Source organism: Myxine glutinosa, chromosome 6, assembly GCF_964187855.1.
Source record: "Myxine glutinosa chromosome 6, kmMyxGlut1.1, whole genome shotgun sequence".
Lineage (NCBI taxonomy): Eukaryota > Metazoa > Chordata > Myxini > Myxiniformes > Myxinidae > Myxine > Myxine glutinosa.
In genome coordinates, this window is record NC_136266.1 from 23143950 (window position 1) to 23168817 (window position 24868).

General features: G+C 46.9%; 1 protein-coding gene across 11 annotated transcripts; it reads right to left on the reverse strand.

Annotated features, from left to right (window-relative positions):
* Positions 1 to 993: 993 nt before the first annotated feature.
* On the reverse strand, positions 994 to 22865 carry LOC137429343 (ankyrin repeat and SOCS box protein 18-like). 11 transcript variants are annotated; one of them, XM_078779682.1, is made up of 7 exons: positions 22591 to 22865; positions 12896 to 13163; positions 12383 to 12608; positions 9203 to 9481; positions 5608 to 5721; positions 5250 to 5452; positions 994 to 1960 (listed from the first exon to the last, which is right to left on the reverse strand). In XM_078779682.1, the coding sequence occupies exons 1-6, from the start codon at positions 22820 to 22822 to the stop codon at positions 5267 to 5269; spliced, it is 1305 nt and encodes a 434-aa protein (XP_078635808.1). In that variant the 5' UTR covers positions 22823 to 22865; the 3' UTR covers positions 994 to 1960; positions 5250 to 5266. The 11 variants fall into 11 exon arrangements, with proteins under 11 accessions (XP_078635808.1, XP_078635806.1, XP_078635807.1 ...); XM_078779680.1 differs by having other exon boundaries at positions 5245 to 5452; XM_078779681.1 differs by having other exon boundaries at positions 5238 to 5452.
* Positions 22866 to 24868: the final 2003 nt, after the last annotated feature.

The window sequence follows — 24868 nt, forward strand, 5'->3', positions numbered from 1 at the left end:
AAAAAAAAAAAAAAAATCTGTTTCATGTATATTAGACCGATTAGACTGTTGTAGTAATCACGAGTAATCATGTTTTGTTTTGCACCAAAGAACAATAATAAACTTAGTTGTTTGTTGCAGATATCATTCTTCAAAATGTGCCCAGGGTTTCTGGACCACCCTGTATATATACATTAATATATATATATATATATATATATATATGTGTGTGTGTGTGTGTGTGTGTGTGTGTGTGTGTGTGTGTGTGTGTGTGTGTGTGTGTGTGTGTGTGTGTGTGTGTGTAAAAGTATATTTTACGAAGAGATGCACACGGAGTGCTCAAAAGGTAATGTGTTTATTTGAAACTTAGATAAGAAACTTTAAGAGTAACTTTTCAATCTCAGCAAAAGGGTGACAGAAAGGTCATTTGTACCTCTTGGATGCAAAATTATATTTTGAAAACTCGCTAAGCTGTACTGACATGTTTAACCTCATGAATGTAAGTTCTATTTTAGCCTCACAAAAGATGTTTCTGAGACAGGCGTGGTGACCTCGCAGGGTTGACTGGAGGTACGCACACTCTCTTCCCACATTCCTCATCTGTTCACCACCATCTGTTCCACTACCACCTCCAGGGTTGACTGGAGGTACGCACACTCTCTTCCCACCTGCTGACCTCAGAGGCACAAGTGCGCTGCCCTCAGCCAATGATGAGACTCTCAACCAAGGGTTCAATTCAAAAGAAGATGAAGATTCTTTAACGTCAAGGTAAATTCCAAGACAGAATGGACACCAGGATGACGTTTAAGCATAAAGGATGGAGACGCGCTGCCTTTTCCAAGGATTCATGGAATTGCTTCTCACGGTAATCTCCCCAGATCAACGTCTCTCATCAGTTTTGATCAGTTTGTTCGGGAGAATATTTCCCATATTTGGTGTTTCAAAAGACAAAATGAGTTGTTTAAGGAGATACGAGGGGCGTTTAAAACGTTATACGAAGATACAAGAGTCACAAGATGTGCAAACCTTTTATTCTTTTCAATTAAATCGTTAAAAAAAACAATTTTTTGAGAGTTGGTCGCTCTTTTTTACGTTTTCGGTATCTCGAACGAGAACTTTGAACGGCCCAAAAATCATCAAAACCCAGGAATTTTTCCGCAGCGGACTGCGTGTCCGGCTTTCGCTCCATCCGCCACCCTTCAGCAACATTGGGGCACTTCAGACACTTTTGACGAGAACCTCGGGAATATGAAGACATATACCTGCCGAACTACAACACCCAAATCCCCGGTGGCCTGGAAGTCGAGCTCAGAGGTGCCATAGACATGCTCCATTCCAGGAAGGCTCTTTGGATGCTAACGGATAGTATAAATGATCCTAAAATGCGGATTTCAGGCTTAATCTCATGTTTATATTAAGGTGATGTCCTCGTAAGAGGAAAAGCGGCATTTGGTGGCCATAAGTCAATGGCAATTTTCACCTGAGCTAATTTATACATGGCTTGGCCTCCTTAACAGTATAAGAGGAAGGCCTTTAAAGCAGGACTAGATCATCTTATCACGTGCACTAGTGGTTGCATTGATAGCACGTATTGTTGTTGCTTTCCTTTCTCATCCAACACAGTTCCCGTTTGTGTGACGACAATCTTTCTTTGAGTGTATGACCTGCAGACTCTCATTTTCTCGAGTTTCATCATTATGAAGCCGCACACTAATAAGGTCAACCACAGCAATAACCGGGAGACTCGGTGGCGGAACGGTTATGGCGTCCGCCCCGAGCCTGTGAGGGTGGCGGTTCAAACCCTGGCAGGGTCATGCCAACCACCCCAGGAGGGTCATGCCAACCAAACTTGGTACCTCCTGCTTCCTTGCTTGATGCTTAATATTTGAAAAAAGAGAGTATGGATAAAAAATAACCAGAGGTTGGCAACACCAGCGCAAACTTTGAAGGGCCGGATGGCCTCCTTCTGCGTTGTAGTTCCCTGTAAGGCACAAACAAGTATAAATCAGACATTCCAGCAAGGAAGGAATGTCTTCATCTCATGACAGTAACACTCATGTCATGACCCATCTTGTGGGTAGCGCCGACGACTCACCAAATACTACCGCCCTATATGTAGGATTCGTTCGTTCATATCAACAAGGAATCGAAAGTCATGGATCAGGTTGTAAACACGTTTGTGAGTTACAGTAATTTGAACTCGGACAGTTTATGTTTAACACCAAAATATCAATATGATAAACAAATCTGTGACGAGTAAACTGACATTCAAACAACATGAGGGATACTTTACGAAGCATGTGTGAAATCATATCGCTATGATATGATTCACTACCTCCTATGATTCATATCTCTATGATTCATAATCAATCATCACTACCTCCGTTGGCGAATGTGGTGGAGGTTATGTTTTCAGCCCGTCTGTCAAAATATTAATATTGTTTCAATCTTTCATTGAAGTCCAGATCTGGAATTCCATCCAAAAAGATAAATTTTTATTTACTGTCCGGTGCCTCGTGTTGGATCCTCAATGCAGGGAACAATGAACTTTGCCTGGTATTCAAAAAAACGTTTAATATCCAACATATATGTGTCCAGCCCGAAAAATGCATTTTAAACCACACACAAATATATCACAAGAACCCACAAAACCCACAACCTAAAAACCCACAAATATATCACAAGCATCAGTCCAAATAGGCACAGAATAGTCTGGTGTTGGCTTAGAGGTGACGATGCAGGCTTGCGATCCTGGGTTCAGCGGTTACGGTGCAGGCTTGGGATCCTGGATTCAGCAGTTAGGGTGCAGGCTTGGGATCCTGGGTTCAGCGGTTAGGGTGCAGGCTTGGGATCCTGGGTTCAGCAGTTAGGGTGCCGGCTTGGGATCCTGGGTTCAGCGGTTAGGGTGCAGGCTTGGGATCCTGGGTTCAGCAGTTATGGTGCAGGCTTGGGATCCTATGATCCTGGGTTCAGCGGTTAGGGTGCCGGCTTGGGATCCTGGGTTCAGCAGTTAGGGTGCAGGCTTGGGATCCTAGGATCCTGGGTTCAGCGGTTAGGGTGCCAGCTTGGGATCCTAGGATCCTGGGTTCAGCGGTTAGGGTGCCAGCTTGGGATTCTAGGATCCTGGGTTCAGCGGTTAGGGTGCCGGCTTGGGATCCTAGGATCCTGGGTTCAGCGGTTAGGGTGCCAGCTTGGGATCCTAGGATCCTGGGTTCAGCGGTTAGGGTGCCAGCTTGGGATTCTAGGATCCTGGGTTCAGCGGTTATGGTGCCGGCTTGGGATCCTAGGATCCTGGGTTCAGCGGTTAGGGTGCCAGCTTGGGCTCCTAGGATCCTGGGTTCAGCGGTTGCAGTGCCAGCTTGGGATCCTAGAATCCTGGGTTCAGCGGTTAGGGCGCCGGCTTGGGATCCTCGGATCCTGGGTTCAGCTGTTAGGGTGCCAGCTTGGGATCCTGGGTTCAGCGGTTAGGGTGCCAGCTTGGGATCCCAGGATCCTGGGTTCAGCGGTTAGGGTGCCAGCTTGGGATCCTAGGATCCTGGGTTCAGTGGTTAGGGTGCCAGCTTGGGATCCTGGGTTCAGCGGTTAGGGTGCAGGCTTGGGATCCTGGGTTCAGCAGTTCGGGTGCCATCTTGGAATCCTGGGTTCAGCGGTTAGGGTGCAGGCTTGGAATCCTGGGTTCAACGGTTAGGGTGCCAGCTTGGGATCCTAGGATCCTGGGTTCAGCGGTTAGGGCGCCGGCTTGGGATCCTCGGATCCTGGGTTCAGCTGTTAGGGTGCCAGCTTGGGATCCTGGGTTCAGCGGTTAGGGTGCCAGCTTGGGATCCCAGGATCCTGGGTTCAGCGGTTAGGGTGCCAGCTTGGGATCCTAGGATCCTGGGTTCAGTGGTTAGGGTGCCAGCTTGGGATCCTGGGTTCAGCGGTTAGGGTGCAGGCTTGGGATCCTGGGTTCAGCAGTTCGGGTGCCATCTTGGAATCCTGGGTTCAGCGGTTAGGGTGCAGGCTTGGAATCCTGGGTTCAACGGTTAGGGTGCCAGCTTGGGATCCTAGGATCCTGGGTTCAGCGGTGAGGGTGCCAGCTTGGGATCCTGGGTTCAGCGGTTAGGGTGCCAACTTGGGATCCTAGGATCCTGGGTTCAGTGGTAAGGGTGCCGGCTTGGGATCCTAGGATCCTGGGTTCAGCGGTTAGGGTGCCAGCTTGGGATCCTCGGATCCTGGGTTCAGCGGTTAGGGTGCCAGCTTGGGATCCTAGGATCCTGGGTTCAGCGGTTTGGGTGCCGGCTTGGGATCCTAGGATCCTGGGTTCAGCGGTTTGGGTGCCGGCTTGGGATCCTAGGATCCTGGGTTCAGCGGTTAGGGTGCCAGCTTGGGATCCTAGGATCCTGGGTTCAGCGGTTAGGGTGCCAGCTTGGGATCCTGGGTTCAGCGGTTAGGGTGCCAACTTGGGATCCTAGGATCCTGGGTTCAGTGGTTAGGGTGCCGGCTTGGGATCCTAGGATCCTGGGTTCAGCGGTTAGGGTGCCAGCTTGGGATCCTCGGATCCTGGGTTCAGCGGTTAGGGTGCCAGCTTGGGATCCTAGGATCCTGGGTTCAGCGGTTTTGGTGCCGGCTTGGGATCCTAGGATCCTGGGTTCAGCGGTTTGGGTGCCGGCTTGGGATCCTAGGATCCTGGGTTCAGCGGTTAGGGTGCCATCTTGGGATCCTAGGATCCTGGGTTCAGCGGTTAGGGTGCCAGCTTGGGATCCTAGGATCCTGGGTTCAGCAGTTAGGGTGCCGGCTTGGGATCCTAGGATCCTGGGTTCAGCAGTTAGGGTGCCGGCTTGGGATCCTAGGATCCTGGGTTCGAATCCCGGTCGATCGCTGAATCAACACCAAGGGAGTTGACTCAGCCTGTCATCCTTCCGAGGTCGGAAAATTGAGCACCAGTTCACTGGTAATTCCCTGTGTCACAAGAGGCGACTAACAGTGTTGGCGGCAGGAAGAGCATCCGGCCATAAAACATTGTTTCAAAAAGGGGGCCACGGTGCCCAAAAACGGCCAACCCCTGCTCTGCGGGGAAAATGGCCTCCAAAGGTGGTTCCAGAAAGGCACAGAGAAGCTCCTCCGGCTGAACAGATATGCAGCATATAGTGCGGAGAATCTGCCACCTGGTGGCAGGAACACGCGGATGGAAGAGGGACGTCACAGCACATTCCACTGGCCGTGAGAAAAAGGACTCTTACTGCAACAACAAAAACTCCCGAACGCATATCAGCCCTCACCACTCACTCAACTCTCTCGGCGTCACTCTTCAGTGCATAATGCCTTGCGGCTCCAGCAGCAAGTAGGACCGCAGTGCCGCAGGGATGGGCAGAGATGGCACGAGGCGACGACAAGTGGCTCCGAGGTACGAGCGGAGGGCACAGCGCGCGAGGTGCTGCAGGCGACGAGGTTGCCCCGAAAGCGCAAAAAGCGACAGATAAAAATCCTCGTTGGCCTGCTTGGCACACGGGTGGGAAAATGTATGGATCCACCAGTGCAAGCTGCTTGGAAAAACACCTGCAAAAACTTTAAACCATCTTTAAGCTGCTGTTTTTACTCATGGGATCGATTTTGGAAGTGAAGTTTTACACCCGTGCCGAGATGCTTTACCTGTTGCACCTCCTCGGGAACGGCATCCCGCCAGGCTTTTGTGACCTTAAAGTAATTGTAGCCGTTCAGAAGGACTTCCACAGTGGAGACTGATGCGCACGTATGTGTGAGGACCTGCGGAAGAACATAATTATTAACTCGTTTTGACGTCTGAACTTCTCCGCAACACATTTTATGTGACAAAAGCAAAACCTACAACTAAATGTTAAGAAGTTTTATTGTCCCCCGTCGCACCGCGGAGCGAAAGGGGGACTAACGGACTATGGTTTTCCCCTCCGTCCGTGTGTGCGTCCATCCGTCCGTCCGTGCGTGCGTGCATGCGTAAGCGAAGGACCGAATTCTAATTTGGTGTGTGGGTGCAACCCACGTCAAAATCCAAGATGGCCGCCGCCATGTATGTCTGAACCTTGTGAGCGGAATATCTTGAAAAATAAGCGAAGTACCAACTTCTAATCTGGTGTGTGGGTGTATCTCGGCATAAGGAAGAACGCTATTGAAAATTGGAACAACCACACACACACACACACACACACACACACACACACAAACACACACGTACACACACAAACACACACACAAACACACACACACATGCACACAAACACACACAAACACAAACACACACACAAACACACACGTACACACACACACACAAGGACACACACAAACACACACACAAACACACACACACAAACACACAAACACACCCACGCACACACACAAACACGCACACACACACAAACACGCACACACACACAAACACGCACACACACACAAACACACACACCCACAAACACACACACACACAAACACATGCACACAAACACACACAAACACATACACACAAACACATACACACACACAAACACACACACACACACGCAAACACATACACACACGCAAACGCAAACACACACAAACGCACACACACAAACACACACACACACACACACACACACACAACAGCATCCGTAGTCCACACAAGCAGATATGAAGAGGTAGCTGGGACAATTGCTCATTTAAAAGGCGTTCACTTTTCCGGAGGCATGACCAGCTCACTTGGGGGTGAAGGGAAAAAGCCTTTTGAAGCCCTTTCATACCGCCTCGTCGACTGGCAGGATGGCCTCGAGGTACGCACATTCGCCTCTGATCTGTCTAGCCTGGGTTGAAATCTCGGCCCAGCTATAGACTGTCATCCCAGTGTTCCGCAGACAGGGTGATTCATCAATGTGTGTGCCGTCCCTCGAACGGATGTCAAACTGACATTCCCATCTGCTGGCATTCCTTGGTGGATGTTAAACATACCACAGTGTGCTTCAGGAAGAGCAGGCGAGCTCTCTCCAGCACCCTGAACAAATTGCACATCATTGTCTGAACTGTGGGTAGCAAGTGGTCTCGTCTTCCTGGAAGTTCCTTGGCACCAGGTTACACCGCCTGCATCCTCAGAGTACGGTTGCCCTCTGGGCAGCGGATCCTGCACTGCAAAATAAATTCACCAGGAGATTCGCATCCACATTGATTAATGGGCGTCCATCTTGGTTGATGGTTTGGTCTACCAGGGAAGATATCAAAATGTCTTTGCGAGTGGCACAAACAGTCCTCTGGTGAAGATAACACTTGCTTTAAAACGATGGCCCTGAGATTATGTCCTGATGAGAAATTTCATTTGCTTATACATATCTATACAGAAAATTACATACCAACGTGTTTTTACATGCGACAAGTCGCAGGTCCACAAGAGCTCTGCAATGGTTGTTGTTGTTGTTGTTGTTGTTGTTGTTGTGGTTCTTGTTGGGGATCAATTTTTGAAATTTGAACGCATTGGCCGGATCCCACACACATTTGTCACTTGACTCCACCATTGCACCCAGACAAAATAATATGGCTGCCATCTTGGTTTTCTGGTGTGTCTATGACATCAGGCCTGTAGGCCTCTGCTGATTATACACTGCTCGGGTTTTTTTGCGTCAGATTTCCATTGGCTTTGGTTGGATCGAGTGTTACTCACAATGAGGGATCCTGAAAACTCTAATCTCATGTCGAAGAAATGGTTCCCTAAAGAAACAACGTTACGTCATTTTTGAACGGCCTCATACTGGGATTAAACAACCCGTGACCGTAAGAATCAGCTTGTTCTGATATAACCGTGGTGGAGGCCGTCATGGGTGAGAGGTGTCGAGTTACTTTTTAAATAGCACTTTAAATGTGCGTTTCCCAATTGCGCTGTTCATCTTTTAAAAGTGCTATAAAATGCGTGCTTCCCAAACAGCCCGTTTCCGGGTTTTGTCGCATGTCATGACCACAGTGCTGTCATTCTTGTTAACATAAGCCGCAAGTCATTGTTAATAACCCCCTTTCACTCACTCACCGCAGGCAGGTTGGTGGTCTTTCTGTCTTCCACCGACTCCTCTCTAGCCTCGCCACCCCAGTTCTGTCTGTGCTGTGTCCCCCAAATATTCCTACAGGTCGCCCAAGATCTGCCTGCAACCCTCTTATGGTTAAACTGCCAAAATCAAGACTTTCTGCTCACCTTCACTCCTTCATTCCTCTTTTCTCCCGCCTCTGGAACGAACTCCCTCACTCTCTTCAATCCCACTCCTCCCTCCAGGTCTTTAAAACAGCTGTTCACCGCCATCTTATCTTCCCCCATCCAAAACCTTGATCTTTTCTACCCCTGCTAATTCACCCCAGATCCACTTTTCTGAAATACCAACTTCTTTCCTGGAAGTCCTAGCAGTGTCCATGTGTTTTCTACCTCGCCCCCCCCCCCCCCCCCCGCCTTCCCATGCCTCCTTCCCCCAAGTCCTCTCCCTCCCGCAGATCTCCCGATGTCCCTGCTCTCAAATGTTGTACTTGTGTGCTTCCCCCTCCTTCCCCATCTTGTCTCTGCTCCCTTTATTTTATCTTATGTGTCCGTTTGTTTTTTGTCATTAATGTTAGCTCTTACACGAGCCTCGATCTTGTATACAAAAAAAAGAAAAAGAAGGAAGACAGCAAGTTGATAGATTGTCTTTCATTGAACCATCTAACCTTTTGGTTTAATCCCCAACGAGGTTTTGCTTAACTCAAAGGAAGAAAAAGAAGGATATATGCGGCTGTGTAGAGAGGACACTATCCTTCACAAGAGGATGCAAAGCTGGCTATCCTGTCTACATGTCTACATGTGGATGTTAAGCAGTAAAAGGATAAGCCCTTCCATCTTTGTGCAAGTTGTCAAAGCAGATCCAGCTCCTCACTACAGCCCTCTACAGGATAGGTTGTACTGCAGTGTTACAGGTACATGAAGATGGTATCCTAGATTTTTGGGCCAGCTTGACCACGAAGAGCTTCATCCGTGAATATGCGTCTCCTAACGTTGGCCGCCATTAGCACCCCCCTGCCTGCCTCAGCCTCCTGAGTGAGGTGACCATTATTGCCACAACAGCTAAAGCTGCATGGATCCCGACCAACAGGATGTATCTTCCACACACCATCCTCTCTGTGTTCCACCCAATCAGATCTCGTGATATCTTTCAAAAAACAATCGGCCACGTTATTAGCGAAGAAAAGTTAGATTTTCTGAAGTTGGTGTGGGAAAGAAGACTAAAAAGCTTACCTTATGCAGTGCACCTGGCCAGAACTTGGTCGCCCCCTGGTTGAGTAGATCTTGCACGAGGCGCTCGGGATGCTGATCGGGCTTGTAGTCGGCCATCTGCAGGACCTTCTGCAAAGGTGCCACACCACAGTAACCGCGTGCATTGGGGTTAGCACCAGCGTCGAGGAGCCTCCTGACCACACCACCTTGCACATTCACACAGGCGCGCAGCAATGGTGTCTGCATCTCGGCATCGACGGCATCTACAGTCGCTCCGTGAGTCAGCAGCAGGTCACACACCTGGTGGAGAGTTGAGAAGGTATAAAGAGCACATCGTCAAGGTTTACAATCATCATCGTAACAAGAACATCGAAGAAAACTACCAACCGACTAGTCCAGTTTGTCAATATGCTGGTTGCGTTATTGATGAAGTGACCTTTTGCTGCTGATGCAGTGTCCTGTATGTTATGGCAGGAGTTTCAAATTTGACAAGGCTATGGGCCCACGATGACCTACTCTTTTCAAAAGCCACCAGGGAGTTCTTAGCAATCACGATGACAAAGTGACAAAGGAAGAAGATAAGCTAGATGAGCAAGGAGAGCAAAAGGAAACACAAAAAATAGAGATCTCCATATGGGGTTGCTCAGTCTCGTAAATGGGATTTGTAAGATCAAGGGAATAGTGTCTGCAAGATTGGGCAGCTCAGCAGATGGTCTGATGTGCTCCTGCCTCCCAGTGTTCTGATGGTTGTAGCATATGCACTACTAATTATATCCAATTTAATGAGTCAAGTACCCAGAGGGCTCCACACCCCCAAAGAAGAAGTCATCACAAGAAACTGATACATTCAAACCCAGATCCTTCCTGTTGCTAACTTAGCTCCATAATATTTATATATTTTTTTTTGGGGGGGGGGGGGGTGTACGCTTTGTACATTCAATCCTATTCACCCAAATTCCAGTGCACTGAGGGCAATCTATTCAGATTATTGAGTCATTCGGTGGTGTAATGGTTAGAGCATCCGCTCCGAGTCTGGGAAGTCGGTGGTTCAAATCCCGTCGGAGTCATATTAAATAGTATAAAAACCGTACGTGTTGCTTCCTTGCTTAACGCTCAGCATTTAACAGGATAACAGCACGGACAATCCCCCTGTAGGTTCCTCTTTATAAATGTCCTCGCTGAGTGCAGTGAGAAAGGTGGCGCCATTGTTGTGCCATCGCTGATACCCAGAATGCTCCAGGAAGTGAGGGCACTTCCCCCAAGCTCAGTGGCTATGTTTGTCTCGTCTAACAGTATGTCCTACGTCTAACAGTCTGTATGTCCACACACACACACACACACACACACACGATGGTGGCAAGAGGGAGGCGGCATGATTTCCCAGCTCACTCTGGCGAAGATGGAGAGGACCAGGAGCTGTGTCAAATAAATCCGTTTTGAAGACAGTAAAGGCTGACCTGAAAATGGCAGCTTTGATGCGACGAGATGGTGTTCGGTCTCACGTCGTTACACATGCGTTTGGGATGAGGCCTGGATTTTGAGCTTGATGGGACTTGTGGGCCCCGTGCTGCCGGATGGGGAAGGCCTGGCCATTGATGGACTTCCTCTTGCAGGGTCCATTGGGGATGAGAGGCCGAAGAACGAACCAGAATGCGGTGGCTTTTGGATGAACAGTAGCTTTGATGTGTGTGGTGGAGTGCCACACACATGGTGCCCAAAGTCGCGTGGATCATCTGGGACGCGGCCTGGCTTGGCAGCTTGCTGGGTTTCTCCGACCTCATCATGCTGAGAGCGAAAACCCTGGATTTGGCATCTCCCTTTTTACCATGTTATGCCCGCAGGGAACCGAGTTCGATGAGATCCAGTAACATGCTGAATATAACAGATTCGTGGGGGGCTTTGGTGAGGGGAAGGAAGGCGCACCCTAACCCTCACCCATTTGTTTTTTACTTGCCCTTTACCTTCTCTTCCTATAATCATTCCCTTGGAAACTTATTTCCCTTCTATCTCACACTCCCCAACCTACCTCTCTCTCTCTTTCTCTGTCTCTCTCATCATCTTCTCTTCACTTCTTTTTCCCAATGTAGTTCCCTCCCCTCCAAACCAAAGTAATAAATATGTAGTCCATATGAGTGAGCTTAAAACAAGTACTGTAGTCCCAAAATTTGGTCAATCCAAACATTTCAACATCCGTCTAGGCTTCACAAAATTATAGCTGGATTTATGAAAACTTTACACAAATTATGGCATGAATGAGATAAGAAGAGTTGAAAATAAAATCATTATTACCTTCGCCAAAGGAGAGGGTATTGTATTTGAGTCCGTTTTTTGTTTGTCTGTTTGTCTGTCTGTTTGTCTGTTTGTCTGCACAGAATAAATATGATTTTCATCGGTGAAACTCCACCTGTATGTGAAACTCCACCTGTAGAATCTTTCAATGATAAATTATGACGTCATAGGTCACGTTGGTATGGGCACCATCTTGGAAAAACCGAAAACATTTGCACCTCTATATCTCCGAAAGTGCTGCATAGAAAAAATTGAGACATGGCTCATTGTAAAGAACTCTCCGTGGGGAATAAAATATGTTAATGATGATGTCATAGGTGCCTCCATTATGACATCATAATTCGACAAGTACAAAACTTCATCCGATCAAGAAGAAATTTATTGAGCATAATCTCGGGATTAATTGGTGGAGAAAAAAAAATTATGACGTCATTAGTCACGTAGTTCGGCCGCCATATTTGTTTTAACACAAAAGCCTTAAAAACCACTGAAAACACGTCCTGGCGAGGGTCCGCAATCTCTGATTGCTCTTTCTAGTTGTTGTTTACAAACAGAAATCATTTGTTTTGTCTTTGAGGATTGAATATCACAAACTCCTCCATTGCACTCTTCAATTTATCTTAAAATATTAATTATTGCAATGGATCTACACTTGTTGTAGGCCGACAGACATATTGTTCCATAAAAAAACAATGTTACACTTTTAAGATGCATTTAACTACTTTTAAGTATGTTATTTCCAATCTGGAGCAATGAAATAAATTATGGATAAAACAATATCTGAAATTAAACCGCTTTAATGTTATTACGATAATCAACGTTTGCAACAGGTGTACTGTGCACAACCACTAGTGAGATTTTAAAATCGACTTCAGTAAAGTTTGGCGCATTGCTAGCACTTGGTACGAGTACTTGCAAATAACGATGGCCTCCCAGAGCCGCCCGTGCATTGAAGCAGGCCGCGTGCAGAGGTGTCTCTTCACGAGCGTTCCGTGCATCGACGTGTGCTCCCGAGCTCAGGTACAGCTTGACGTGACCGACGAGACCATAAGTGGAGGCCGTGTGCAGCGGGGTGTCTCCTGTCAGGTCGGCCTCTTCTTGTAGTCGGGCTCCGGCGGCAAGGAGTCGCTCTGCACAACTGCCAGTGATCACAAAAGTAACACTTATGAAGGGACTCAGACTTTGACAGACCTCTGCTTCTTCAAATAGTTTTGATATGCAGCACATGGCGATGGGTAGCATCATTTTCTGGAAGCACAGTGCCCTCTGTAGGCTAGAGCAGGAAGTTGGAAATAGCAGGCTGACAAATGCTGGCAATAGCAGACGGACAGGCTTCTCTGTAATGTGAGTACAAACAAGAAGTGAGGGGCCATCTCGTGTGCTTACACCATCCTTATTAGCGGAACGGAATTGAACTGCACTCACCCGAGGGATTCGGGCACGGTGCACACGTGCAGCGGAGTAAGACCCTGCTCAGAGCAGCTGTTGGGTCGTGCGCCATATTCAAGAAGGAGTCGCACGCACGCTTCGTGCGCGCCCTCACACGCGCAGTGCAGAGCACACTCGCCGCCCGGCGCGGCCTCGGGGTCGGCACCACGTTCGAGCAGATGGCGGAGGCACCCCTCATACCCGCGGCTTGCCGTGATGCAGGCCGGAGTGGTGTGTACCCGCTGCGAGGGCAGAGGCCACAAACCTGAACCGGGGCAGGCATGTGAGGAAGAGAATAAAATCATTGCAAAAATGCTTCAAAAACTGTGCAAACTCAACATGTATCAATTACAATCACCGATATATTTGTGTCATTTATTGTCAGAGCGCTACCCGGGACTTTGCTCCCGCCATGCTTCCTGTCAGCAGCACAATCCATGCATGCACTGGCAATGCAAGGCTCTGTGAATATGCGTCTAACAAGGTCCAGGTGGCCCGAAAACAACGCGTTGTGCACCGACGGGTCTCGGCACAAGACCGGAACGGGGCACTGCTGAAAACTTGAGCCTCTAGATGATGGGATTCCCGGGAGTCTCCAGAAAGTGGATTGCGGGTTGTGCAAGCAGTCCTGTTCGTCCTGGAGCCGCTCGAGTGAGCGCAAAGCCGGAGCAGAAAAAGGGAAAGCCAGAGGTCTGGGCATGATGGCGGCTAGGGCTTCCAAAGGACTTCTCCAAGTTAAGGGAGCCGCGAAGCTCATATATCGGTGGCGTGTCTGTGACGGAAGCAGGTGCCGCAGCCCGACCCGCATGTATGTTTAGCTGTCAAGGATCAGCTGATGCGGAATTATTATTAGAATGTCTAGCTGGAGCACCAACTGTTGCCCGGATGAGTGTCCAAAGGGACATCCTGTCAGTGGTACAATCAAAGTGGCATCTTTTCCACTTTTCGAGTCATGCCAAGAAGTCCCATAGAACACATCCGTCTCACGGAAAGTCCAAAAAGCGAAACTGTAGCCTCAAAGGTAGCAGGTCGTAGTTTTCACCTTCTTGCCCAAAGTCCAAAAGTCGCATAATGTTGAGTTATGCCATGTTGAGAAGCTCGACCATCATTGAGGAAATATACAGGTGAAGCTGCTAACTTAAAGGCATGGCAAATCGGCTGTTATGGCTTGCTGATGCCTTTAAATAATTCATTAAAACACTGCAAGAGAAAATGGTGAAAACTTCAGCTCAGGATTTCGTAAAGATTCCAGAGAAAGTGTATACTCAATACATTACCGTAATTATAACCTGTCTGACTCTCTTCCTTCTCCTAAATATGGATTCTGGAAACAAGGATTTTGATTTTCAAGCGTTAGGAGAGTGGTCAGGTAGAGAAGAGTAATGATAAAAAGGGAGGTCAGGCATTTGGGGTTGAGGGAAAATCGGGGGGGGAATCGGGCTTCTTTATAAGCCCGTTATAAGCTCGAGCGTCATGCAAGAGCAAAAAAGCGACAGGGGTTATGAACTGACAATTGGATAGTTGGGAGTAGGACACAAAAGCAGTGGAATGAATGGACAGTAAAACAAGAGAGAGAAAAAAAATATATGGAGAGAGATAGAGATAGAGATAGAGATAGAGAGAGAGAGAGAGAGAGAGAGAGAGAGAGAGAGAGAGAGAGAGAGAGATAGAGATAGAGAGAGAGAGAGAGAGAGAGAGAGAGAGAGAGAGAGAGAGAGAGAGAGAGATAGAGATAGAGAGAGAGAGAGAGAGAGAGAGAGAGAGAGAGAGAGAGAGAGAGAGAGAGAGAGAGAGAGAGAGAGAGAGAGAGAAAGTAACCTGCAAGTAAGATGGCCACTGCCTGCTTGATGCCCCAGAAGGAAGAGTGGAATATTACGGCCTCTGTAAGGTAGTTCCACAGGTGGAATATGTGAGGAATAAAAGAGATGAGGTGTGCAGTCAACCTGGAGTTTTGAAGTTTAACCAAGAGGTTGACAAAAAAAAAGAGATGGACCTTAATCGTGCCATTAAATGGGTCTTTCAATGCCTCTCTCTCAGTGGTAAACAAAACTCTCCCTCCTTGACCCCTCATCATCCTCCTCTGGTTGGCATTACAGACATCACGAGTATCCTCAGAGTAAACAATGAAACAAGATACAGAGCGTGGAGTAATCATCTATAAACAGTTACACTTTCAATAACAAACACCGCAAACCCTGATGTATGCTGGGAAATTTTCAGATTTAGAGCCACATTGCCAATGATGTTGTTAAGCCCCAGTAAGCTGGGGTCGAGTCCCTAAAGTATTGAAGATGATGTAAAGAAAGAGGAACGAAAGTAGTTAAGGAGTTAAAGAATGACTAGTTTAATGCACATCTTTAAAAACTCTAAAATAATGTTTCAAATTCCAGGCCTGCCCAATCTTAATGGATTTTCATTCACTAAGAAGAACAAAAGAGGACGATGAGGTTCATAATTTCTTCTTCTTCATCTTCTTTCCAGCTCTCATTAGGTTGGGTTCGTAGAGTGTATTGTTTGGCCAATTATTTTCACAAACCGACTGGCCAGGCCTGACGTTCAACTTAAGGCGGCAGGAATTTGTAATCTATTCGGAGTGCTGGCGATAAATAGCCGCCTCTTCACGAAAGACAAAATGTGATCTTCAATGTCCACTCATAATAATCAATGATGATCGAAGTGTCCCACCCGATCGTCCTCTGAGGGATGGCACACTTTGTGATGAATTCCGTTGAATTATATATTATTTGACCGCAAAAAATGGAAAATTGCATGGTCAAACAAAGCTCACAACTTCAGCATAAAATATTATTCAATTAATTACCTCCACCACCACCAAAGGTGGACGGAGGTTATGTTTTCACCGCTGTTTGTTTGTGAGCAGAATATCTCAAAAAAAGTTATGGACGGATTTGGACGAAATTTGGTGGACAGGTTGGGTAGGTGACGAGGAGGAAATGATTCCATTTTGGTGAAGATCTGGATCCGGTCTATCAGTGGGATATAAAATGTAAACTGCTCAGCCTACTCCAGGTATGCGTTCTGCATCCGGACCTTCACTAAAATCTAATCTGCTTGTCCGAATCCATCCAAAACTTTTTGAGATATCCTGCTCACAGACAGACAAGGGTGAAAACATAACCTACTTCCACCTTTGGTGGTGGAGGTAATTAATTATTTTTTGTATACTAAGTCGAGGTTAGTGTAAGAGCTAACACAGAGAACATAAAATAAAGTGAGCGGGAGACAAGAAGGGGAGAGAGAGGGAAGCGCAACAACAGGAGAGAACATGGACATCAGGAGATCTGTGGAAGGGAGAGGGCTGGTGTGGGGTACACAGGATAAACAAGAAAGAGCAATCAGGGATTGCAAACCCTCGCTAGGATGTATTTTCAGTGGTTTTTAAGGCTTTTGTGTTAAAACAAATATGGCGGCCGAACCATGTGACCGATGACGTCATCATTATTATTTTTTCTGCACCAATTTATGCCTACCTGATGCTCAAAAAATTTCATCTTGATCGGACGAAGTTTTGTAATTGTCGAATTATGACGTCATAATGGAGGCACCTATTACATCATCATTAACCTATTTTATTCCCCCATGGAGAGTTCTTTACAATGGGCCATGTCTCAAACTTTTCCATGCAGCACTTTTGGAGATATAGAGGTGCAAATTTTTTTCAAAGATGGCGGCCGAACCACGTGACCTATGACGTCATAATTAGCATCAAAAATTCTACAGGTGGAGTTGCACCTATGGTGAAAATTTCCTGTCGGTCGGACCAACGGTTGCAGAGAAAATCATATTTATTCTGTGCGAACAAACAGACAGACAGACAAACGGACTCAAATGCGATACCCTCTCCTCAGGCGAGGGTAAAAAGATGGACACTACAGGGTATTTCAGGAAAGAAAACGGAATTTGAAGGAGGTGGATTACTTAAAGGTATTTAAACGTTAATTTTAAAAGTTGGTAGAATTCAGGATATCATGTACAAAGAAAAACAAGGTTGTTGTCCTGGCGACCTGGAGCCTGTTTTACTTCTCTCTGCAGTTGCAGCTTTACCAAATTTAGACACCACCAAACCAGAGATGCAACACACATCCTGTGAAACACCAATCGGACGGTTTACAGTTGGGTCGAGATTCAAACCCAGGCTATGGACATCTACAGGGTAAATTTGTTCCCTCTGCGCCATCCTGTCGGAACTTAGATTGATCATATAATGCGATGTATAACTGTTGAAGCAGTACAAATACGAAACAAATGCAGCACGCACACATCATCACCACCTTCTGCCATGTCCCATTAGGTGGGGTCGGGGACTCGTCGAGCTTGTGGAATTGGCACAACTTTTCAACAACCGGCTGGCGGGGCCTGACGTTCGTGGAAGGATTAGGGAAAGAACTTGGAATTTGGCCACGGTACCGGAACACAATGGCCAAGTCTTTATGAAAGACACCATGGGATCTTTCGCCTCCACCTGTGATTACCATATGAGACAACAGATGTATCATTTGTAGAAAACTTCTTACTGTACCTTTTCCCTTGTGACGGAGCTTGGGTTCATTGTGCTTTTTTGTATTCAAGGTCAAGGCTTGTGGAAGAGATAGAAATAGAATGGATCACGACGCAACTGAACAAACGGGACAGTGTAGACAGAGGGGGGGGGGGGGGGGGGGCAACACCAACAGCAGGGCTGAAGGACAAAATAGAGTGAGACAGACAAACAACGGAGTAAGGAGGAATGAGAGGAAGGGGGAGGCACGTTGGGTGGACCAGATGGATACAGAAGACAACCCTTAAGAAGAGGAAAGACTGGAAATTTGGAAGGAGGTAGGTTTAGAGGTGGAAGCGGACGTTAACGGGAGTAGAAAATATCATTGTTTTGCATGCGGGACCAGATCAATACAGGAGGAACTACCATGTAGTCGGGTTCACTATGTCAATAAATTATATTTCGTTCAAAATCATGGTAGATTAGCAAACCTATACATCTTTGGAAAGGTTATAGCATCAGGAAACTAAAAATCAATGTTTACATTTGGAGAGATACCTGTATGGCGGCCATTGTGAATTTTCAAAATGGCCACTGTAAAATACATATTTTGTTCTATTTCTGCCTCTAATTACCCTAAAACTTTTTAAAATATACTAAACCTATATTTCCAGGGACAAGGAATCCAATGAAAGTATCAAATTAGTGCTATGGGGAATGGTAAGACACGAATCAAAGGTTTTGAATTGCAAAATACTGTCTTTATATTCGCGATAAGTTGCATAATCGAATACATGTTATCATTTTGTACAGGCAGTTAATAACATCAAAATGTGTCACAATAATTCATATCACCAAACGTACACAGGCAGTCAGCAAAATCATATATACACATGCAGTCAGTATAACTTCACATCTACACAGGCAGTCAATGACAAAATATACACAGGCAGTCAATGGCATCAAACATACACGATTACAGAATATGCCATTTAGAGTTCGTCATCACCGTCCTGTGTGTCGTATCCGACAATATAGTCCGCATCGTTTTCACAGTCCGTTCCACACAAGCAAAGGTCGGTCAAATTGATTGGCAAATCGAATTGGTCGAATGGTCGATCGAATCGAATTCGATGAATCGAATCGAATCGAATCGATCGAATTGGTCGAATGGTCGAATTGGTCGAAATGGAATTGGTCGATTGGTCGAATTGGTCGAATCGAATTGGTCGGAATTGGCAAATGTAAACATTGATTTTCAGATTTTCCATGTAATAACGTTTCCAAAAATGTATAGGTTTGCTAATCTACCATGATTTTGAACGAAAAAACATAGTGAACCTGACTAATGGTGGTGAGCAGCTGTTTTGAAGCCTTGGAGGGAAGAATTAAATTGAAGAGAATGTGGAAGTTGGTTTCAAATGCGGGGAGAGGAGGGGGGAAGAGGACGAAATTAGTGGAGGTGAGCAGCGATTCTAGATTTTAGGAGTTTCATCAGAGGAGGGTTGATGGTGGACCACGTGCATCTTCCAGAAAACCTGGGGAGGGGTGAGAGAGCACAAAGCACAGAGAGAGCAGAGGGTCGAAGACCAGAAAGGAGGCGGTACAAGACAGAGAGACCAGCGACCTGTCGGAAATGAGGAAGTGATAGACTGATAGACTCAGCCCCATCGCGGGAGATTCCAATAATCGTGAAGGTTTTGGTTTCCACAGCATCAAGCTGAGTAAGGTGTGAGGCAGGACTGCCAGCCCAAAGAGGAGAGCAGTACTCCATCAAGCCGCAAAGGAAGACCAGGTCAGTGGATAGGAGTTCAGGAGTGCCAAGGAAGGACTTTGTATGATGGAGGATTCCCAGTAGGAAGGACTTTGTATGATGGAGGATTCCCAGTAGGAAGGACTTTGTATGATGGAGGAATCCCAGTAGGAAGGACTTTATATGATGGAGGATTCCCAGTAGGAAGGACTTTGTATGATGGAGGATTCCCAGTCGGTCGCTGGCTTTGGAGGCCAATGTTGAAATGTGGTTTGCCCAATAAAGATCATGACTGATAGTGAGACCCACGAGTTTGAAGCACTGAACTTCCTCAAGAGGATTGTTAAGAAAGTAAATAGGGTGGGGAGATTTGCCGGATGGTCCTTTCGGAGAGAGATAGTGTTTGACCATCTTCTGATTTTTCCAAGTTATGGAGAGAGGGAAGAGGCTACAGCCTGTCTGTAGGGTCAGTGATGTCACGGCAAAGGCTGTGGGGTCATCAGCAAATAGATAAACAGGATTTTGCAGATTACACGTTGTCCTTCGCGAAGAGTAGGCGAGCTTATGCTTCATTTTGTGATACTATTCGGATCAATCAGTAACATTTCCAGGATCATCTTTTGTAAACAGAGGCCTTGAAAGGCTCTTCTAAGAGCTAGTCGGAGGCCAAATGTTCCCCATTCTTACCTGCTGCCCGGATTCCTCAGGGCAGCACAGTCACAGTCAGTGTCGATCAGTCTCCATCGACCGGCCATTTCCTCCTTGGCTCTGTCTCATCTCTCTCTCTAACTAAGTTGTGGCCCTGACGACGTGAAGGCAGGGGTACACCATCCTCGATGTGGGGGATTTCTGGGTCACTCCTGGGAGATTGATCAGGGCTATACAACAACAACAACAACAACAACAACAACTGACCAAAGCAGTACTGGCAGAAGAGGGATGAAGAATTTGACAAGGAATGAACAGACAACATAAGTAGGGACATACAAACAGGACAACGGAACCTTTGACACACCTTGTGGGGTCTATGCCACGTGTGAAGTGGGTTAAAAACAAATACGATGAACAAACCTTCCATATCTCCATCTCTCCCATCCCTCTATCTCTATCTGCTGAACCCTTTCTCTACCCCTTATTGGATGACCTTCAAACACAACTACTCTTATGGACCCAGTGATCGGAGTGGTTATGAAATTGAAAATGCGGATGGTACCCTGCTGAGGATTCAGATAGCCATTGAATCAGGCGGTCAGTAGGCTGAAGGTATGCTTGAAGTCTCTCTATTCTTCTTCCTCCTACTTCCTATCTCAAGGTAATTAATGCACAAGAAAAACCTATTTAACTTGTGTTCCAATTCAACAAACCAGCACTCCCATTACATTTGAAGTGTACTGGTCCATATTCTTCTTCTTCTTCTTTTCAATGCAGCCCATGGCTGGGAGTCACATCATTGGCTGAGGAGGGCACAGCTGAGCCGCTGATGCATTGCCCTGTGTGTTAGAGCAGGAATTTGTAATTTTTTCATGGTGCCGGCGTTAGCTCACCTCGTCTTCACGAAGGACAACTTCCACCAACTAATGTCGGCAGACAGGACGCCAAGTTTAGAGGAGATTGTGCGTACGTCGAGGGCATCCTGTCAGACCAACAAAGGGATGAACGAACAGGAGGAGGAAAAGAGAGGTTGGATGGAAGGAAGAGGGAAGGAAATGTAGCAAATTGTTGGTGTCGAGCAGGAGAGGTTGGATGTTGGTCGTGAAGACCACGGGTTGGGTTGGATCTAAAGGATGAGCTGAAGTGTCCGTACACTGGCAACTTAAAATTCTGGAGGAAAGTGTCAGACGGAATGGACTCATGACGAGGTTCTACAAACAGGAGTAACATAGGAACAAAGGAGGTGAGCAGCAAGCCTGGATTTTGTGAGTTTCACAAGGATCAGGGATGAGCTATCAAGAACAGAGGACCAGAGGAGTAACATAGTAACAGAGGAGTAACATAGGAACAGAGGAGTAACATAGTAACAGAGGAGCAACATAGGAACAGAGGAGTAACATAGTAACAGAGGAGCAACATAGGAACAGAGGAGGTGAGCAGCAAGCCTGGATTTTGTGAGTTTCACAAGGATCAGGGATGAGCTATCAAGAACAGAGGACCAGAGGAGTAACGTGGAACAGAGGAGGTGAGCAGCAAGCCTGGATTTTGTGAGTTTCACAAGGATCAGGGATGAGCTATCAGGAACAGAGGACCAGAGGAGCAACATAGGAACAGAGGAGTAACATAGGAACAGAGGAGGTGAGCAGCAAGCCTGGATTTTGTGAGTTTCACAAGGATCAGGGATGAGCTATCAAGAACAGAGGACCAGAGGAGCAACATAGGAACAGAGGAGTAACATAGGAACAGAGGAGGTGAGCAGCAAGCCTGGATTTTGTGAGTTTCACAAGGATCAGGGATGAGCTATCAAGAACAGAGGACCAGAGGAGTAACATAGGAACAGAGGAGGTGAGCAGCAAACCTGGATTTTGTGAGTTTCACAAGGATCAGGTATGAGCTATCAAGAACAGAGGACCAGAGGAGTAATATAGTAACAGAGGAGGTGAGCAGCAAACCTGGATTTTGTGAGTTTCACAAGGATCAGGGATGAGCTATCAAGAACAGAGGACCAGAGGAGTAACATAGGAACAGAGGAGGTGAGCAGAAAACCTGGATTTTGTGAGTTTCACAAGGATCAGGGATGAGCTATCAAGAACAGAGGACCAGAGGAGTAACATAGGAACAGAGGAGGTGAGCAGCAAGCCTGGATTTTGTGAGTTTCACAAGGATCAGGGATGAGCTATCAAGAACAGAGGACCAGAGGAGTAACATAGGAACAGAGGAGGTGAGCAGAAAACCTGGATTTTGTGAGTTTCACAAGGATCAGGGATGAGCTATCAAGAACAGAGGACCAGAGGAGTAACATAGGAACAGAGGAGGTGAGCAGCAAACCTGGATTTTGTGAGTTTCACAAGGATCAGGGATGAGCTATCAAGAACAGAGGGAATGATGAGACGTCAGGAGAGGCGGTGATGGGAACAGTGATGGTCCATCAATGTCTCTGCGGTGAGAGAGAGCAAGCAGCATGCATCTTGCTTCGTGTTTATTTGTGGGAGATGCCAATGGAGTTGAGAACTTTGGATCCCATACCAACCAGGAGAGATACAGGTGTGAAGCAGAGGCACCACACCTTTAAAAGGGAATTAAATCAGAACAGTTTCCTTTCGACTCTATGGCTCATCATCTGGTGGTTCCCAAGTGCTATTTCTTCAATTGAAAAGACACGAAGATCGTTTGAGACGATGTTGTAACACAATGCAATGTTTGCAATGTCAGTTGTCAGTCCGTTTTATATCCAAATGAGAAATGGCAATGAGGTGAAGAAGATTATGTTGGAAGGGGAGGATGCCTTACCCATGAGGATTAGAGGGTCCAGTTGTACGTCCGCTTCTTTGACCCAGTCGTCGTTCGCGAGTTCAAGAATTGCATTTGCGTCCCGCAGGGAACCGAGCTGGGCTGACACGATGGCCGCGTCTCCATCAAGCAAGGCCGCGTTCAGGGTGCGCACCAGGGTGGAGGTGGCCACGAAGCTTGGCTCTTGGGCGAGCCTCCGTCCTCCGACTCTCGACTTTGGGGCCCCGGCCATGGCGGCGGGCGACAGGGGTTCAACCCCGTTAACAGCTCCACGTCGTGGGAGGTGCCAGTAATGCAGCCGAGAGGATCCAGGGTAATATTGTTAGTGTGAGTATTTATAGATCGTCACCTTCTCCAAGATCTCCAGTCTACACAGACAACCTGGACATATTGTACCAGAGAGTGCCTTGTTTTGGGTGAATGGTCCTGGTTAGAATGATTAAAACGGTAAACTAAAAAGAATTAGAATGACACGGAGAGCATACCTCTGCCAGGCTGAAAAGTTTACATTTTGTATCCCACTGATGGGTCGGATCTGGATTTTGACCTAATAGTCTGGTCTGTTAGGGGGATTTTAAGGGGGGATTGTGCAAATTTGTCTACAAGCATGAAACTTGGCACACTTGTAGTTTGTGACCTGCTGAATTCAAATCTGCCGGGAGCCAAAGCCAATTCTCAATGGGAGCGCCATATTTGACACTTCAAAATGGCCGCCACTCAAAAACTGACTTTTCCGTTACGAGCCAACCAAAAGTCACATAATTACAATTAAAAGCACTTTTCTAGGGTTTTGGACCTCACTGATTCTAAATCTGATGTCTGTTTGACAGTAGCCTTGACAGGGATCGCCAAATTGGAAAATCCAATATGGCCGCCGGTGAATATTATAATAAATTTTGCATAACTTTGACACTTAAAGTCATAAATCAGGAAGTAAAACAAGTAAAACCAAGAGATCAAGGTATCCTTTATTGATAAACAAAATCAGGCTAATAACCATTAAGCACTATGTTAATATTAATTAATTAATTTACATATATTAATAGTAAATCAATCAATCAATAAATGTATCAATCATATCACGTGCTGTGACTGGTGTCACACTGATTCATGAATTCTCATTGTTCACACATCCACCTTCGCATTTGCACAAAATTGTGCAACGAACGCCAGCTCTGCAGCACTTGCAGTTCCCTGTGCATGACTTCGCACAGCCACACTGCAAAAGGATGGAACAGGCCTTGCTGCTGTCCTCAAGGGTTGTCCAGAAGGGCAACCACCCACCACTGCTGTCCTTGTGCCACCCCCAGTCATGGAAGTCAGGGATGTCCTGGTAAACAGACATTGCCTGACTCCAGAAGAAGCTGGCCTGCAGCATTGCTCTGCGGATGTGTTGATATAGAGCAGCTTGTGTTGGTGGTAAGGCCTCTAGTGTCTTCTTCCCACTTGTGAAGAGTCGAAGCCTAGCCTCATTGACTCTTTCCAGACCACAGCCCTTGCTGTACATGACTACAACAAAGTGCTCTAGAGTGCGCATGTGCTGGGACTGTGGGCTGAGCTCTTGGGGTTCACTGGTGAGAGCAACAAGGGTGTCCGTCAGTCCTGGTGTGCTCTGCCAGGCTGACCAGGCTGACTTCTTACCACATCCCAGGAAGTGTGACACAGTGTCACAGCCTGTGACCGCGTGGAATAGTGGCAGTGCCAGGCACGTTGATGGTCCCAGCTGGGCAGAGAGAGTGTGGATAGGAATGTCACGCATCTTCTTCCCACTGCCGAGACAGACCCACAACTGGGACAGCCCAAGTGATGAAAAGAAGTGAATGGCCAGGATGACCACATCACTGTCGACTGTGTGCACCAAGGCAACCTGGTGGCGCTGCTGTGCTGCATGGGCAAGATGGAGCAGTATCCTGGTATCAGCCTCAGTGTGGTTACATGGCTGAAGACCAGACACGTCATGTTGTTTGTTGGAGAGAACACTCTCCTTGTTGGTGCTGAGGAGAAGTCTCCCACCCAGATCCTGCTTTACAAGCTGTGCACTCAGGAAGGGGAACAGTTCCCTCTTGTTGTCAGTATTCTTGAGGAACCCAGTGTTCCAGTCCTTCTTTGGAATACGGGTCTGGCCATCCCCAATCCTGGTACATGGGCCTAAGCCACGATGATGGTGTGTCAGGGTTTTGAGGTTGTCCTCTGGGTAGGTGTCCCAGACAGCATCTACCCATGTGACAGTTGGAGTTACCTGTGACTCCACAAATAGCACCAAATGCTGTGACACATA